The sequence below is a fragment of the Anser anser genome (genome assembly GCF_964211835.1).
Source record: "Anser anser genome assembly, chromosome: 1".
NCBI classification, from domain to species: Eukaryota; Metazoa; Chordata; class Aves; order Anseriformes; family Anatidae; genus Anser; species Anser anser.
The window spans coordinates 66,747,202-66,763,417 of NC_139720.1; the positions used below are offsets into that span (position 1 = coordinate 66,747,202).

The following is a 16,216-nucleotide window of genomic DNA, read 5'->3' on the forward strand; positions in this document are numbered from 1 at the left end:
TTCCTTTATACCAAAGTGTTTGCTACGCACTCTGTCATATTTCAGTCAATCCCAGCTCATGCAGCATACAGTCTAATTTTAAACAAGCAAGGTAGTGTGACAATGTGACAAAGTTAGAGTATTTATGTGGACCAGCTTTATGAATGGCTTAGACTCCCATGTTTTATTTAAGAGTTTAAATGACACAAATGTATCAAAGCCACAATACAAAGAGTATGTGGCTATGGAAGTTTGGGGGAGGAATGTTATGTGCCTTCTGCAAGGATACTCTAAACCAGTACTGATTTTCATAGTGGACATGCCTGGGATGAATTTATTCTCCAAAACTTAGTGATTGGTATTCCATGTGCTGAATGCTCTGCTTCATCTTGCACTTCTTGGTATTTTTCTGTATGTTTCCTTTGAAACTCCTGATTTTTAAAAAATTGAATTTTTTGCCTTCTTAAGCTGTTTGTAATGTGCTCGCAGTGAAATCTGGTCCCACAGAGGAAGGCTGTTCTCTGAGAGTTGCTTGGCCAGCATTGCTTTCTCTGAACTATGAATTTTTGTTCCCCAGTTTTGCTCCCTTTGAGTATCTCCTTTGGATGGAAGTGCTGAACAGGATGAGATTGCTGAAAGATCTTAATTTTTTAATGTTGAAATTTTGGATTCTTGAGTGTATGAGCTGCCTGGTGCAGCTGGTCCTCGCTGTTATCTGTGGGACTTGCTGTTTGGAGAGTTTGGAGCAAGCCTGTATAAAAGAGAACCTGCCATCCTCTCTTGGTTAGGGAGATCTGTGAATAGTTAAGCTGGTTCTCGTTGTCTTACAAATGTTAAGCCTCATGGGAGACTTAGGTATTTGTCCCTATTTTGTGTGTATTGAAATACAGCAGAGAATAGTCAAGCCTGAAGTCACCCAGCCTGACAAAGATGGGAATAGGTTTCCTGGCTCCCAGTACTGTACTTTAAACCACAAAATTAGTCTTTTTTGAAAAGGATAATCTGTATGTTCAAAGAAGGCTTTATAAAGCTCCCATTAACCCTGGTGCCGTACCTAGTGAAGAATCTAATTTATGTTCTGGCAAATGAAAGCAGTTTCGAAGACCTTAGTGCTGCAGGTCACTGTCAGACCTTCAAGGTCTGTTGCCACTAGTTTAATTTTTCTCCTGCTTGGATTTGCCTCTGTCTATCGTTTCTGAGAAAGGAGGAAAAAGCTGTACTCGTGGGGAAAGATTTCCAGAGATGTCCAGTTGCAGATAACCGAGAACAAGGTCCACGTGTGTTTTTTTTGCTATGCCTAGTTAATATACAGAATGGCTGATGATTCCATTCCTTCCTTGAAAGAAAGAGATATGTACCAGCAAAGCTCTTTTTATTGTATTTTATCACTCAGTCGAGATCTGAAGATCTGAATTCCAGTAGCCAGTGACTGGAAACGTCCTTTCAAACCAAAATGTTGAACTTCAGGGTTTACCCCTGAGTCCTAGAGCTACCTTATCTGAACACACTGCAGAGAGGAAAAAAATTTCAGTATCATTCTGTTATCTCCATCGAACACAGCGTATTTGAGAAGTAGCAGTACGTTAATCTCAGCATTGCTTTTACTCAAAGATTGCAAGTGTTTTACAGGGTTGGGTAAAGATTATCCAGCCTTTTGGTTGAGGGGGAGGAGAGAGACAGACAGACAAGTTTAGCTCTCATCACTGAATGCATGAAGTGAGAATAAGGGCCTGGGCTTTCCTGATTCCATCCTCTACTAATAACACTTTTACAAGCTGGTTATGTAATTATCTGTTACCGTTGTTTTTCCCTGCTTCAGGCAGATCAGCTATTTCATCCAACTGAAGCGTTTTGCGCGGATCTTTGGATAATCCAGTGTCATCACTGAATTTCAGGAACAAAGCTGGCTATTAGGTGTAAAAGAGATAACGGACCGTTGTTTTATTTTTAAAAATGTGATGGAACAAGTCTGCATTTTTCTTCTTACTCTGAATGCGAAGAAAGAATTTGGGAGAGGAGAAACGTACTCTGAAATACAGTCTGTAGGATAAGTGTTACAGCGATAGACATAGTTTCTTGTGCATCTGGGCAATAGTTTACTGTCCTCTCAAATTATGACACTATTTGGCACTGTTTATAATATGTGTTTTAATAGTGTAGTTAGTGTTAACGTTTATGTACATAATTATTACTAACATTAGCAACAATTTGCCATTTCTGGCTAGTAACAATTACTACATAAATAGCCAAGTGTTTGTAACAGCCTGCAAATTTATTGGCTGTAAATGCAGCATCAAGTTGAGCTAGAGAGGAATTCCTGTATGGCGTGTATGTTGAAGACAATATTCATCCTGTGTGCTGGAAAGGCAGAGCTACAAACACTCCATCACCTCTTTATAGAGCAGCAGTGCCAGATGTGGAGTAAAACATGGAGCGTCCGTCCCCTGAAGGCACGATGGGCTCTGTTTCGTTGCCCTCGGCAAACACGAACCTGAGCTGGGCTCCTTCCAGACCTGGTAGTTCATTGCCACCTCTGGCCAAGGGGCGATGGTCGGGGTGGTTGCGCTTCTCCCGTCTGTACTAGCGTTGAGTTATTCGGAGTATGTGGCAAGAAACAGCTGTTGAGACTTTCCACTTAAAACCCCTGCATGCTCCCAGCTTTTGGCTTTGTTTTTCCAAGCAGGCCCTTCTCCCTCCTGCCTCTCCCCCGCCTGCGCGAGTGGGATGTGAATTCCTGTGGGTCCGGGGCTCTCGTCTCATCTGCTCTAGGCAGCCGCCCTGGTCACTAGGCAACGCTGCTGGGTCCCCCTGGGTTTTTCACCAGCATCCTCTGGAAGACGAGGGCTCAGTGGAGCAGGGCAGGTCTCTGTGCTGAGCAGGAGTGCCCGGGGAGCGTGGGATTCCCGTCAGAGCTGGGTGGCCGGCTGGGAGCGAATGCTGGATGGGGGCTAGGTACCGGCTGCTGGGGAGGGATGCTTTGAGCTTTAAAAGCTCTGAGGGTGCTTTTCCTCATGTCTGATGGAATACAGTTTTTGGACAGGACTGAAGTTTATGAGGACTGAAAGAGGTAACTTCTTGTATTTATGTTGATGCTGGGTTCTGTGGCACCATGCGTTACGAAGATGGCAAAGACAGCGCTGCGTGAGGAGCTGTGACTCACACTGCGATATTTAACAGGCTTGGAACACCATTTCCTGTGACAAGCCTATCCCCTGGAGCATATAGCTCTCATTCAGACAGTAGCATCTGTGTTCCTTACAATAATAATAATAATAAAAATGTATAAAAGCCATTAATTTTTATTGAAGTGTGTCTGCACTGTGCAAGCCTGGAAGAAACTCCTGGATTCTGACAGACAAGCAAGGTGCTGGTTTTGGCTATCCAGAGTAGTGTAGGCTGTTATCTAAGAGTACAAACGTGGACTGTTTGTTCCATTTCCACAAGCTGATAAGCCAAGGAATAGATGTGTATTTTTAAAGCTTATTCTTAGACTTGAGACTAGGCCTGTTGCAAACAGGCAGTTTATACATCTGGGTGGCTAGCTGACCACATCATCAGGATGGATATCAGTTGGCAGCTATTTTCTATTTTTGCCATTTTTTCTTTGCTTAATGAATAACAAAATGCTGGAACTTGGATTTCAGCATACCACCACTGTGAGATTCATCTCTCAACCACGTGCACTGGTAGAAATCCACAAAGTACCTGTGTGTCGCTGCAGGCTCTCTCCAGCTTTTCTTTTGTTTGACCCGGAGCGAGGAGGAAGAATTTTTCGTGCCGATAGCACTTTAAGGCCAATCTCCCCGCTGAGCCACAAGCCAGGGTTTGTTTGCGATGGGTACTCTGTGGACTGCACTCAGCGCAGCAGCTGAAGGGGAGTCAGAAGAATGGCTGGCCGGGGAGATCAGATTAAAGAGAAAAGCAAGGCTTTACAGCCTTTTTTTATCTTAATGCATTTCACTGTTTCATCCCGCTTTTTCAGGCAAGGGTGAGCAGGAACCTTTTCCCCATTCAAAAGCCAGGCTGTCATTTTCAGTAGAGGGGTGAAAGGGTTGGGAGGGAATCACCTGAATTCTTAGAGGATGATCTGTGCTTTTTGCTTGTTTCAGCACACAAGAAAATAGGTGGTTTTTTTCATGATGTGCTTATCTAGCAGCAGCTAATAGCATCCTGGCGGGTGGGGGGAGCCATGTGAGTGCCGGAGCATCACTCTTCACTGTTACAGGAAAACTTTGATGGCGCGAGTGCAAAACAGCTGCATAGCTTGAATGCCATGCATTAGCAGCGCGTGCTGGCAAAGAGCAAATTGCCTGGGAGTTTTGGAAAGTTGTGCACTAGAAAAGTGGAGGTTGGCCTTAAATGCCTCAGTCTAGAGGTATTGAAAGTGGCAAAAATTCCCTTTAAAAAGTTATTTTCCCAGTCAGTCTTGACATCTTTGCAGAAACTTTCACCAAGCAATCCATTCCAGATTTTGGCGTTCATCCTTTCTCTTCCCTGTGCTCATGCTGAGCAGATGAGCGCAATGGCCAGACCTAAAATGAAGAGCATCTACAGTCTGATCTCATCCTCCCTTGTTGCCTTTGGCTGGAGAAGAGGAGGAGCTTTGAAATCGGATTATTACTTCGAGCCTCTTGGCTTTGGAGCTACAGACTGTTCACCACGTTGCCAATGGGCTTAAAAGCTTAGCAGAACTCCCACTAGGTGCCCAGGAAGCCTCTTACCCTAGGAGACGGTGACATCGCAGGATCAGCTGTTCTTTATTTATCGTGCGGCAGAATCGTCCGGGGAGGTGCCATAGCCAGCCTGGCGTTGTTGTTTCCAGAAACAATGTCAAGAGCAGGTAGCTGTGCTGGCGTTGTTCCTGCCTACCTGATTTCACTCAGCCAAGGCGCAATGTCAGTTACTAAAATTTTTAGTCTTCAGCCACTGGAAGTACTTAGTAAATGGGGACACTAAATCCAGCATTTATGGAGAGAGGGGGTCAGGGGTGTCTAAAACATCCTATTTGGGGGGAATTCTAAGCCTAAAATGGTAAAGTCTACAAGTAAGTTAGCAATCTGAATGCATGTTATTCCATACCTGTGCAGCTACCAGGAGAGAGTCTTTAGGCAGTAATAAATGGTACCTTTCTTACAGAGAGGCAAACAGGATGCAATTTGAGTGGACTTGGTTTCCTCTCATGCTGTTGTGTTTGGAGGTTATTTTCAGCTAGAGGAGCTGAACTTGTGGCTTGGGCAGTAGTGGTCAGCTACGATGTGAGAGCGTTTTGTGTTGTGTGGGGTTTTCTTGGTGGTTGTTCCTGTTGTGTTTTGTGTGAGGGCATGACCCCAGTACTGTTCCCATAAAGGCACAGATCTCTAGTTAGAAATTTAAGCATGCTGGTGTTGAGCTTGCTTTTCTTAATTGCCCTTCATGGGCCTCTTGGAAGTCTTCTGTGGGGTCTGCAAACCACAGGCTGGTGACCATTTGTTCTACTGAGGCTGAAATTTGTCTCTCCACAATGCTAAAGCCAGTTTGGTGCCCTGTGTGATGCTTGCCCCTCAGCCAGCATAACTGGCTTATGGTAAATGATGTAGATTATCTGCTCTGAGGGAAGAGGGGATTATTTTGAAAAGGAGAAATGATCCTGTGGAGGAAAATAGCACAATCTCCAAATGCGTTGGCTGCTAATACAACTGATCAAAAAGAAAAATGGCAGTGGCATCAAGTGTCAGACCTTATGGGTTCTCTCTTAGCTTTGCTGCTGAATGAAATGTGTCCCTGCTAAGGACACTGGGCTTTGTGTTAGTTTCTCCATCTGTAAAATTGCTCTGTATGTGGGTGTGTGCCTCCCTTTCCTTCACAGGTGCTGTAAAGCTTTATTAAATGTTTTTGAAATGCTTTGATGCTCTAGGATGAAAGCTACTCTGGAGGCATAAAGTACTAATGTGTAACTATTAAGCAGAAACTAATCACTTGTTACTTCAGACCTTCAGATGTACCCTGTCCATCTGAAACGGTACTTCGTAGGGGGAAGAAACTGAATGAGCAGCAGTTTTACATCATATAAGTGCTTACAGTGCATAAAACTCATAACGAATGTAGTTCTTGTCCCAAATCAGTTACCCTGCAGGCAAGGTGAGCTAGGAGGAGAGGAAAGTGTTATTATTAACAGTAGGCTGCTGGGTTTTGAGGGAGACAGGACTGATCATTCTGAAATCTCTTTTCAGTACAGTTTAGCCACCCAGCGTGAGCTGTTCGTATTTGTTTGTATTGCACAGCAGTGAAAAATCCCAGTTGCAGAGCAAGCTGCAGTGTGCTGTGCAAACAGGGGAGGGTCCCAGTCCCCAAGGGGGATCAGAGGCAAGCAGGTTGACACAGAGTACAAGATGACACCACCATTCTGGGGCTGCGGGATAGATGATAGCTCAGTGGTCTCGGGTCACCAGCACTCTAGTGCTCATCCCAGATTTTTAAGCATCCTGATAGAAAGGCTAAAGGACAAAACAAGGGTATGTCTGAAAACCAAACCTAGACAGCTGTAGCCTAACCAAATATGCTCATCAGAATTGGAAAGGGGTTGTATTTTGAAACCTCCTTGGGCTGAAGTGAAGGGAATTCAGTGTTTGTGCAGCCCTGTCCTTAGCCAAAGGGAGCTGTTAGGGGAAGGAAGATTATGGCTACCTACTGCCCTGCCAGCACCCTGGGATTTGGTCTTTGCAGGGAGCCGTAATGTGGAGACAATACGAGAAATTCTCCGTGGCTTTCTGTTTATAACCATCTCCCTAGTATAAAGCTGTCATCTCACACCTCTGCTTGGCCCTGGCGTAACGTTATGCTCCTATTTACAAGGGCCTTGAAATAGCCTTCAAAGCCTGCTTACAGAAAGGCGAGGGAGGGATGTAGAGAGGCCTCTGAAGGCACTGGCAGACATTAAGGACTGACCTAAGAAAGAGGAAAACGAAAGACCTTTGCTGCGCCTGTCTTCCCCTCCCTAAATGATAGTCCCTTTCTAGCAGGGCAGCTCTTCTCAATCAGGTGTGTGCTTTTCACTATGATGTCTCAGATAAGAGGCTGCTTGCAGTGCCAAGTATCGTTGAATCCCCTCACCTTGCACCCCTGAAGTTACCATAGAAGACCAGCTTGGCTTGTGGTCCCCTGGGGACAAGTAGAAGATGTTTCCTTGAGGAGAGCTGCCAACCCTCTCCCCAAGGTACAAATACAGACTGGAGGAGCCAGAGGCACTTTTTGCTCAGGAAGCCGTATAGCCCCAGGACATCGCACATAAAAGGAGCCTTGCAGGTTTCTGCAGCGTCTTTGTCCCCAGGACTGGTGAGGCTGGGAGTATAATCTCTCAAATACTTGAATAACGGATGGTGCCTCCAACCAGCTGCTGAAATTAAGATAATGTGGCTGGGAGACTCCATCAAGACCAGAAACCGTAGCTGCTTTACTGCAGCCATCTAAACCCACCGCTGTGTGCACTCCTGGGACAGAGTGCAACACCCTCTCTGTTTGTCACCTCAGGCTGGCAGCCTCAATAGGGTCCGTATTTTGAGCACTATTTCCATACAACGGCAGCAATCACATCCAAGGAGTGCATGGTACTGGGCTGCAGAAAAGGATCTGGCTGCGGGGGGGGGGGGGGGGGTGGGGCTAGGTAGGCTGAGTACATTGCGGGGACCAAGCACCACGGATAGACCAACAGGCTTGCTATGGGGCTGACGCAGCAAGCAGCCTGTGGTGTAGCTGAAGCCTGTCACCTCAGCATTGGGACTGCATCCTAGTTGCTGTTGCGTTGACCTCTTGCCGCCATTTCAGGCGGATCAGTTGGGTGCCCTTCGCACCAAAAGGAGGGCATCATGCTCTTCTCTTTGGGATGCCTTGAGGATGGACAGTCGGTCCCTCCCGGAGCCCCTGCATCTTGAGCTGCTGCTTCTTCAGGGACAGTAGGGACACGTGGCGCTTGTTGGAAGTGCTTCAGACCTGCAGCTGACTTCTCATCTCCTTGCACCATCTAGGTTACTGTACCCTTCTTCTTTTCACACTTTCTGAAAGCCATGAATTTGCCAGACTCTTGTCTGGGTACCTGCCCTCGTTAGTTATCTGTGAGGGGAAGAGGATGTCCTGGCTTCATTTAGCAGCAATGCAGAAATTTCAGCACGTGAGCTGGGGCTGTCTCAGCACGGCCCACACGGGTGGCTTTCGGTGATCTGCTAAACCCCTCAGCAAAAGCTTGTTGAGTCACTTGGGAGCATTGCCGTGGAAAGCTGATAATGGCAGCCGTATAGGAATAGAGCTGAGGGGATTGGGCTTTTAAACTGGTGGCTAACTTGGACGAGGCTTAGCCATGCTTAAACTGTTTATGTCCATCAGATCCAGCCATGGATGATTCAGCTCCAGCACAGAGCTGAAACCCGTGGCCCTGCACCTCCATGCCCAGCTGTGTCGCGACACGTGCTGGACCTCCCTGTGATTTTGGAGCCTGTTTTCTGAAACCAGGGCCGGGAGCTCGGTGAGGCCATCCCTCCCCAGCGTGCCGGGAGCTGGAGCCCACCCTGCCGGCTCCTTTCCCAGGGAGCGGAGGGACGGGTTCGTGGCCTCTTGCCCGGCCCGGCTCACCCTGCTGTGGGCCAGCGCTCCTCCCGGGCGAGGGGGTCACCCTTGCTCCTGCGGCCGCCTTTTCCCAACAGCCATTGCATGACTCAGAGGGGATTTAGTCGGGGCTGGGGGAGGGAAAGACGTTAAACAGGCTTTTCCCTAATGAGGTGTGACGCCAGCTGGAGAGGGGGAGAATCCTGCTTTTCTCCTGTCTGTTGCTCTCTCCAGCTATGGGAGGAGGAGGAGATGTGTCCCCCCCTTCCTCCGCTGATTTGCTGCCTCTTCTGTTTCCTTTCTGTTCTGTCCCCAAAGCGTTTTGGCAAGGTTCAGATTTCTGCGCTCACAGCTCAGTGCTCAAAGAGAAAGGGGAAAAACAAAAGGGTTGCAGGCGCCGGGGGGAGGGATGGTGGCGGGGAGGAAGCCCAGGCGCTCGCCCGGGCCTGGCCAGAGTGCAGGGACTGGCACCCAGGGGCAGGCCTTGCCCTCAGGACCTGGGGCTTGGTGGCCTTTTTCTCCTGGGAGTCCTTTGCCCACCTCTGCTCCATGCCACTCTGCTGGCTGCTGTTGGAGGGAGGACTGGAAAAACAAGGTTTATCCCTCCTCCTCCACAATCTGGGCTGCGAACCCAAGAGGATCCCAACTCTTTGTTCATGGTCCTGAGATGCTGAGGTCTGCATCGTGTCATGCTCTCCAGCATTCCCACAGCACCCTGGGCATGTGGGAGAAGTTCAGCATTTAGACCTTTTTGGGGTAGAAAGCCAGAGAAATGCGTGCGGATAGAAAATGGTGGCACTGGCTCTGATTTGAATGGAACCAATGGACCCATCGCTGGGAAACGGAAGCACCTCTCTGCTCCTGTCCTATCATAAGTAGCAACCCAAGAGAAGTAGACGAAAGCTTCACAGGACGGTGTGTCAGCACCATTTTCTAAGACAATTAACCACCGCAGCCAAATAATGACCCAGAGGTGGCCGAAGGGAGGCAGCTGAGGCCGCTCCACCCTGTGTGTCCATCCTTGCCCAGCGCCTGAGGCATGTCCCCTATCTCCCCGAGCGACCTGCAGGCTCCCAAAATGTAAAGGTCACCCCCGGGCCTGGAAAACAATCATTGGTGATACAGGGCTATCTGAGGGGATTGTGGCTGCTGTTTAATGAGTGCTAGTCAAACAGCAGGCTGAAAGGGCTCACGGGAAGCAATTTAAATATCCCTTCGTACAAAAGGCTGTCACATCCTGGCAAAGGCAGGCTGGTGACTGACGGCTTTAGTGCACAAATGTACTGTGGGTGAGGGAAAGGGGGAGGGATATCCTGAACTGGAGGCTTACTGTTTTCCCCTTTATTGTGTTTCCTTGTATGTCATTTTGCACAAGTTCATTGTGATAACTTATTTGAACGTAACCAGGGATGCTTTAGCACATCATATACCTTTTTTCCCCCTCTGTCGGGTATATTTTGTTAGAGTGCAGATGACCACCGAAGTCCTTTACAAACAAAAGAAGTCAATGCCTCCAAAATACTATCTGCTTACCAAGTGAATTCACTTGGTAATTATTATTTACATAGCATGATTGCTGTTTGTATAGCAATAACATCACTCTACCTAAGTGATGGCAAGCAGTAACTATAGTTTTTGCGTTAACTTCTCATTAGGCGGGGTAGTCATCTCAAGGCCAGAACTGAGATTTTGGGGACTTTTCCTACCTCTGTGGCAGAGATGCTGTGTCAGGCTTGGGTTGCCCCTTGTCCTTTCTCTGCCTTAAGTTTTCCCTTATAATAGATATGTTTAATACGTTCTTCACAGGGCAGGTGCCAGGCTTCTGGTTACGAATTGCTCTGGGTACTATGCGAGAGGTAAATAAGAGTGTTGTTGATAATGAAAATATGCCATTAATATGTTTCCAATAAAAAAAACTACAAGCAGCATTTAATCTGCAATCTATTATCAATAATTTTATTACTGCAGTTACTGCGGTCTAATAAAAAAGCACTTTCCCTTCTTTATTGGGTAAGTGCCAAAACGTTTATCCTTTATTCTCTGGCCATTAACCTTTATTCTGTAGCCATTAGCTTAGCCGTTTGTGTAACAGTCTGTGGAGTAACATTCAAGTAGGAATTTGTATTCAATCCATTATTTACTCTGAAACCCAAAAAGAATAGCTTCTTATGGCTATGTTATTTATCCATATTAAATCTTATTATGAAGGTAACTGCTGATGATCACACTTACAGGCAGTGGATTTTCCTACCGTGAGTGCTGCTTCTTGAATATGAATGAAACTGTAGCTAATCTATGAGCATTATGAAAAATGAAAAGCTTGAAATTGCTAACTGAAAAACACAAACTTTGCACAACTTTGAACAACTACATTTCAGAAATTTATCCTTTTTATTGATGACTTTCTGCATCACACCTTTATACAAACTCTGTTATGCTGAAATAAGCTGTAATACTCTCCATAGCTCTGTGAAGGGTTGAGGCTTTGGGGCCAGGTCATGAGGTCTGACATCCCTCCACCCTTTCTTTCTCCCTTATTGAAAAAAAAAATGAAGAGAAATAAGTTAAAAGCAGGCAATTTTGATTATTTCTTTGAGGCATTTGCTTGCTAGCTTTCACCCATTTCTGCATACCCATCTAAATTTGTGCTTCTCTGTGTAGTGGCTTTTTGGGTTGCGCTTTCTGAGCAAATCTTTTAAATGAACTCACTAGTTGTAGTAAGTGGAAAACAAAGGAGAATGAAACTGTTGGTTCCTGCCTGTCAGCTGAACACAGCAGAAATCATGGGTTTCTTATTAGGTTATAGTATCTTAACCTCACTGAACCATATTTTTCTGTTTACGGACAAAAGCTGGAGTGTGTTATTCAGTAAAAGCTTTTCAAGGTCTCCCCATAAACTCTTGTGGTGAGGAGGTAATAGCAGTATTTTTAATGATGGGGAAGGTCGGCTTACCCAGCATACGCCCTGCTGCTGTGCGTGTACTTTAGGCCGCTTGGCTCTTTTTGGTCCTAATAAACTAAGAGCATATTCTAAGGAATTAGTCTGATGGGTGGCATTTTTTTTCTCTCCTTTCTGCTCATTAGGAACTGGAAGCTGCTCTTCACAGGGATGATGTGGAGTTTATCAGCGACCTGATCGCCTGCCTTCTTCAAGGTTGCTATCAGCGCAGGGACATCACGTGAGTAACCTCGCTCTGTGGCTTAAGCGCTTTGCAAGGGGAGCTAATTAACACAGTCGTGGGGATGTTTCACAGCTTTGGAGTGATGACATAGCAGTGATCGGCAGTCACCAGCAATCAGGCCAGATTCTTTACTAAGTGGAAGGGAATTCCAGCTCTTCCTAGGCTGAGTTGCAGTTTTTCAATTTTACAGACGCGTTGTTAAGCAAACTTCTTCTTTGAGGAAAAAAAAAATTCATATCTCATGCAAATCTATTTGATGCTCTGATGTAGCACTAAAGCATACGGAGAACATTCACAACTGCTCTTATGCTCTGAACTCTATTTGGTCAATTTAGTGATGCCACAGTAAGAGTTTAAATTATCATGTGTCTTCAACAATTTATATATGTTGTGTAGAATAACACTTGCTGCTGTGCAGCCACCTCGCTTGCGTGGAAGTTGTCTCTGCTTTACAGAGAGACAACTGTAGTTTTTTTCTTGGAAATAAGAGAAGCATTGAAAACAGTTCAGTTGCAGGATGTTGGAAAGTGCTTTGACATGTTCTCTTGATGTTTCAACATTCAGAGACACTTTGTTAGTGTCCACCTAAGTAGTTTCCAAAATGAGACATTTGTAGAACATCATTCTTTAGAGGGTCACTGCTCACACAGTGCAATGTGCTTCCAGTGATGATAAAGGCCTGTTGCAGTGCTTTTTATTTGTTCTTCTGTGAATCATGTTAATAGCAAAGCATAACTGGGGAGATGAAGACAGCTTGGCAACAGTTGCTGTTGCTTAGAAGAGGTGTTAAGCAATTCTGCTGTGTAACATTCCTCTGTTGTGCAGGGCTTAGGCTGGTACGTAGATGTAACCATAGGTGCTTGCACTGAAAATGCAATTTGGAATTAACTGATGATATTGAACCAAAAAAGATATATATCTGCCAATTAAGTAGTTTCTCTTGCATTGATGTGTTGACAGTCATCCTGAGTGTATATCAGGGCCTGAACCAGGCAGCTGCACTGCATTTAGTGTCTGTGAATGAAATTGATGTGATGAGAAGCTTGATTGTAAAGTGATGTATCATGATATATACAATCATGTATATGCCTTCTTCATTGAGATAGCTACAGAGCAATACAAACCTGCTTATAAACATGCCGAGTTTGTTTCTTCACACTGGAAACACCAGAAAGGTAGTGGTTTAAGTGTTTTCCCAACCTTAACCAGCCAGCTCACCCTTGTAGAAGCAGAGGAAGATTTGTATTTGAATTTGATAAGTTCGGCATTATCAGGTTCTCCTTAACTCTTGAGATTTAGGACTGTCCATTTAGCAGTTGCACTGTTTAATTGCCTCCCCTTTCTCAGCTGTTTTAATTAAGAAAAATCAGGCATGAATCATGAGTGAGTTGTTAGGCATTAGCAAGCTGTTTGTCTTTTGGGGAAGTTTGCACATGTACACATGCGTATGCGCTCATGCAGAGTAACATGACTCACCCAGCAGCTCAGCAGTGTGTAGTTATTCAATATTGTGTGTAGGTCCCAGTTAGTGTGTGTGTAAATACAGCCTTGGTTAACAATGAGGTGCAAAAGATGCAAGGAGATAATGTCATTGCAGAAGGAAGAGATGGTAACCCAAGCGTGTTTCTGTGCAGCCTAGGCAGTGTGTGTGCAGCATAGCTAGGTACCTGCGGAGCTGGTGCTCCATGTCTGTCAAGTATGAGAGGTGCTGTATAGGGGATGGAGGAGTGCAGAGTTACAGAGAACTTATGCCTTACCCAAAAAGTTGTGCTAGGGAAAGCATGAGGGTCCCTGAAGGCGAAACCAGCAAAAGCCTTTCAACAGCACCTCCTGCAGAAGGGGACAAACCCATGGTTGGGGGAATAATGAGAAGAGTATTTTCCCCAGAGGAGATGGGAACAGAGCACAGCAGGAGCAGTGTGGTAGGAATGGCTGAAGGAATGTATTAAGAAAACTGTCTGGAGCTACTGGGACTCTGGGGAGGTGGGTTTGGAAGCCCTGAGATGGAAGCAATAGGGGGGGTACCTGGAAACAGAAGGAAAGGTATCGTATGCAGAGGGATGTTATGAAAGAAGTAGTATTAAGATTTGGTCTGAATCTTAATCCTAGTCTAGTTAGTCTAAGCTTAGACTAATTGTTAGTCAGAAATCTGTAGATAAATGAAAGTGAAAATGATGGTGTGGTTATGTTTCTCAGAAACATACTTATCCAGCTGTTTATTTCATGCTTACACAACCAGCTATGGAGTATTTATCCAAAATAAATGTGCATTTTTAAAGCCTAAAATTCTCACTGTTCCTTACACATTTATTTCTAATACCTTTGTTCCCTCTATGCTGAGCTCAAGAGCCTTGGCTCGTGTACAGCTTTCCTACTCTCAAATTTGTCCTCCTTTAATGGTAAGCAGTTGAGCCTCTAACTGAGCTTCGAGTGAGTGCTCAGTGGACAAGGATGTGCAAATGTAAGAGGCAGAATTTGTGTGGAAGATGAGTTTAAATCTGGCTTTTTTTAGATGGGCCAGGACTCAATGTATTTTTCTGTTGCAAACGGTAGGTATTTGTCTTGCGTGGGAAAAATCAGCAATCTCACAGAACATCACAGTGGCATTACAAGAGCAATTTCTACAGTCATTTGTGCTCTGTATCCTTACGCTGAGGCTGTGAGCTGTTAACCTCTAGGCTGTAAACTTTGTTCCTTGTTGCACCTAGGAGGGGAAACTAGGAGCTTGTTCTCATTCTTGGTTTTGGGCTGGGGCACTGAGGCTCAAGCACAAGATGCTTAATATAACTTCCATATAAAATACAGTTTAGCTACTTCTCAGAGGGTTTTTGAGTTTTAATTAGTTTTGTGTAGCGTCTTACCTCTTTGATGACCAAAATGTTATCTGTCTATGCTTTCTCACAGTCTGTCTGAGGGTAGATTGCAGTTCTTGTCACATCTGTTTTGACGGCATGCAGAACTTACGGCTGAGCTGGGTTGCCTGGCTTTAATCATGCATCATATAGGGGTATAAAACTGTCACATACCTTTGCTAATTATAATGTGCTCTCAAGTAATTTTGGAAGTAGAACCTAGCTGTGAGAGCCCTTCTAATACACAATTTAACATACTTTAATTTGATTTGCTTATTACTTGGAAAAAAATATTAATAATTCTATAGGGTTCTGTGATTCTTGGTTTTGAAGTAGAGCAGTGTAGTCTGCAGCTTTGCCTTGGTTTTGATATTCTTTGACAGACTTTTTAAAAAGGAATTACATACAAGAGACACACTTCTTTACCTTGCTTGATGGTTAAGGAGTCTTGACTGTCTGCTTAGAGCTTTATTTGAGTTATGGATATCTGCTTTTAACTACTGAGATTCCTTAATGAGATGCCACATGTTATCCTCCAAATTGTTACTTATCATAACGATAGCAGCTAGGAGCACCCTTTGTTGACCTGATTCTTGGTGTGTTAAGCACTATAGAAGTACAGAACCAAAAAGATGGTAGTCTGCGTTTCTGGTTTCCCGCATCTTTTAGCGATGACCCAGTGGCTGTTCTTGTCTGGCACCGGGTGGTCAGAGGACTTGGCCAGAACAGTTTCCCTTTTGCTCTCTTCTCTTCATTCCGATCCAAATAATTTTGTGCCGTGATCTTCAGCTTTTGTTATTTTTTAAATGTCCTTCATAGGATTCATATACCATCCATATCATTTAACTACTAACCATGTAATAACTAATACCCTTGAAGCATTTCTACAATCCCTCTGCTCAGTTTTATGCTATAGGCACAATTTGGTTTGATGTCAGTGAGTTTACCTGTACATTTTTCCAACCTCTAGCTCTTAAGCACAGACTTTGAAGCGTCTGTTTTCTTTTAATTGTTTCAAAATGCAGCTGCCTGGAAAGTGGAGAGTGACAAGGGAGAGAAGTCTCTATAGAATTTTGGGTTTATACACAAATTTTTTAAGCAGTTTGAAAAAACACTCATGCTTGCTTCAGAATCTCTCTGATATAAATTGGGCAGCTGCATAGTCCCTAGGGGCTGCCACTTTAATTCCAGCAGGAAATGCGACTTGATGACTTGTATCAAGACAGGAAGATCAGAGCTTCAGCTAACGGCAAAGGCCACAGCAGGAGCCTTCTGCAGCTGTTTTTAAGTAAGAAGTGATGGTGTGACATGGATGTGTACACTCAGCTAAAATAATCCAGAAAAGCTCCTGCTGTTCAGCATGTCTTTGGGTGAAACTCATTCTTCACCGCTCTGTTATTGTATTTTTGCTATTTTTTAGTGTGATGGCATAAAAAGTTTCAGTGACTTTATCATACTTCTCATTTGGAAATGTTTTGTATGCTGCTATTGTCTCTTGAAAAAACATTTTAATTACTTTTTGTTATAACATGTTTTACTTCTTATTTTTTCAACATGGACAAAGGTGCCAGCAAGTAAGGAACAAAACAATCTCTCTTCTCTTGCATATGCCCCATGAGACTTTGATTC

The 16,216-nt window shown here is 44.7% G+C and overlaps 1 protein-coding gene across 2 annotated transcripts in view; it reads left to right on the forward strand.

Annotated features, from left to right (window-relative positions):
* The window catches only part of CECR2 (CECR2 histone acetyl-lysine reader), a 101,876-nt gene that overhangs the window by 36,333 nt on the left and 49,327 nt on the right, over nt 1-16,216 (forward strand). For both annotated transcript variants that reach the window (XM_083797543.1, XM_083797544.1), the window contains exon 2: nt 11,638-11,732. In XM_083797543.1, coding sequence (XP_083653669.1) covers nt 11,638-11,732 — 95 coding nt within the window. The remainder of the gene's footprint in view (nt 1-11,637; nt 11,733-16,216) is intronic.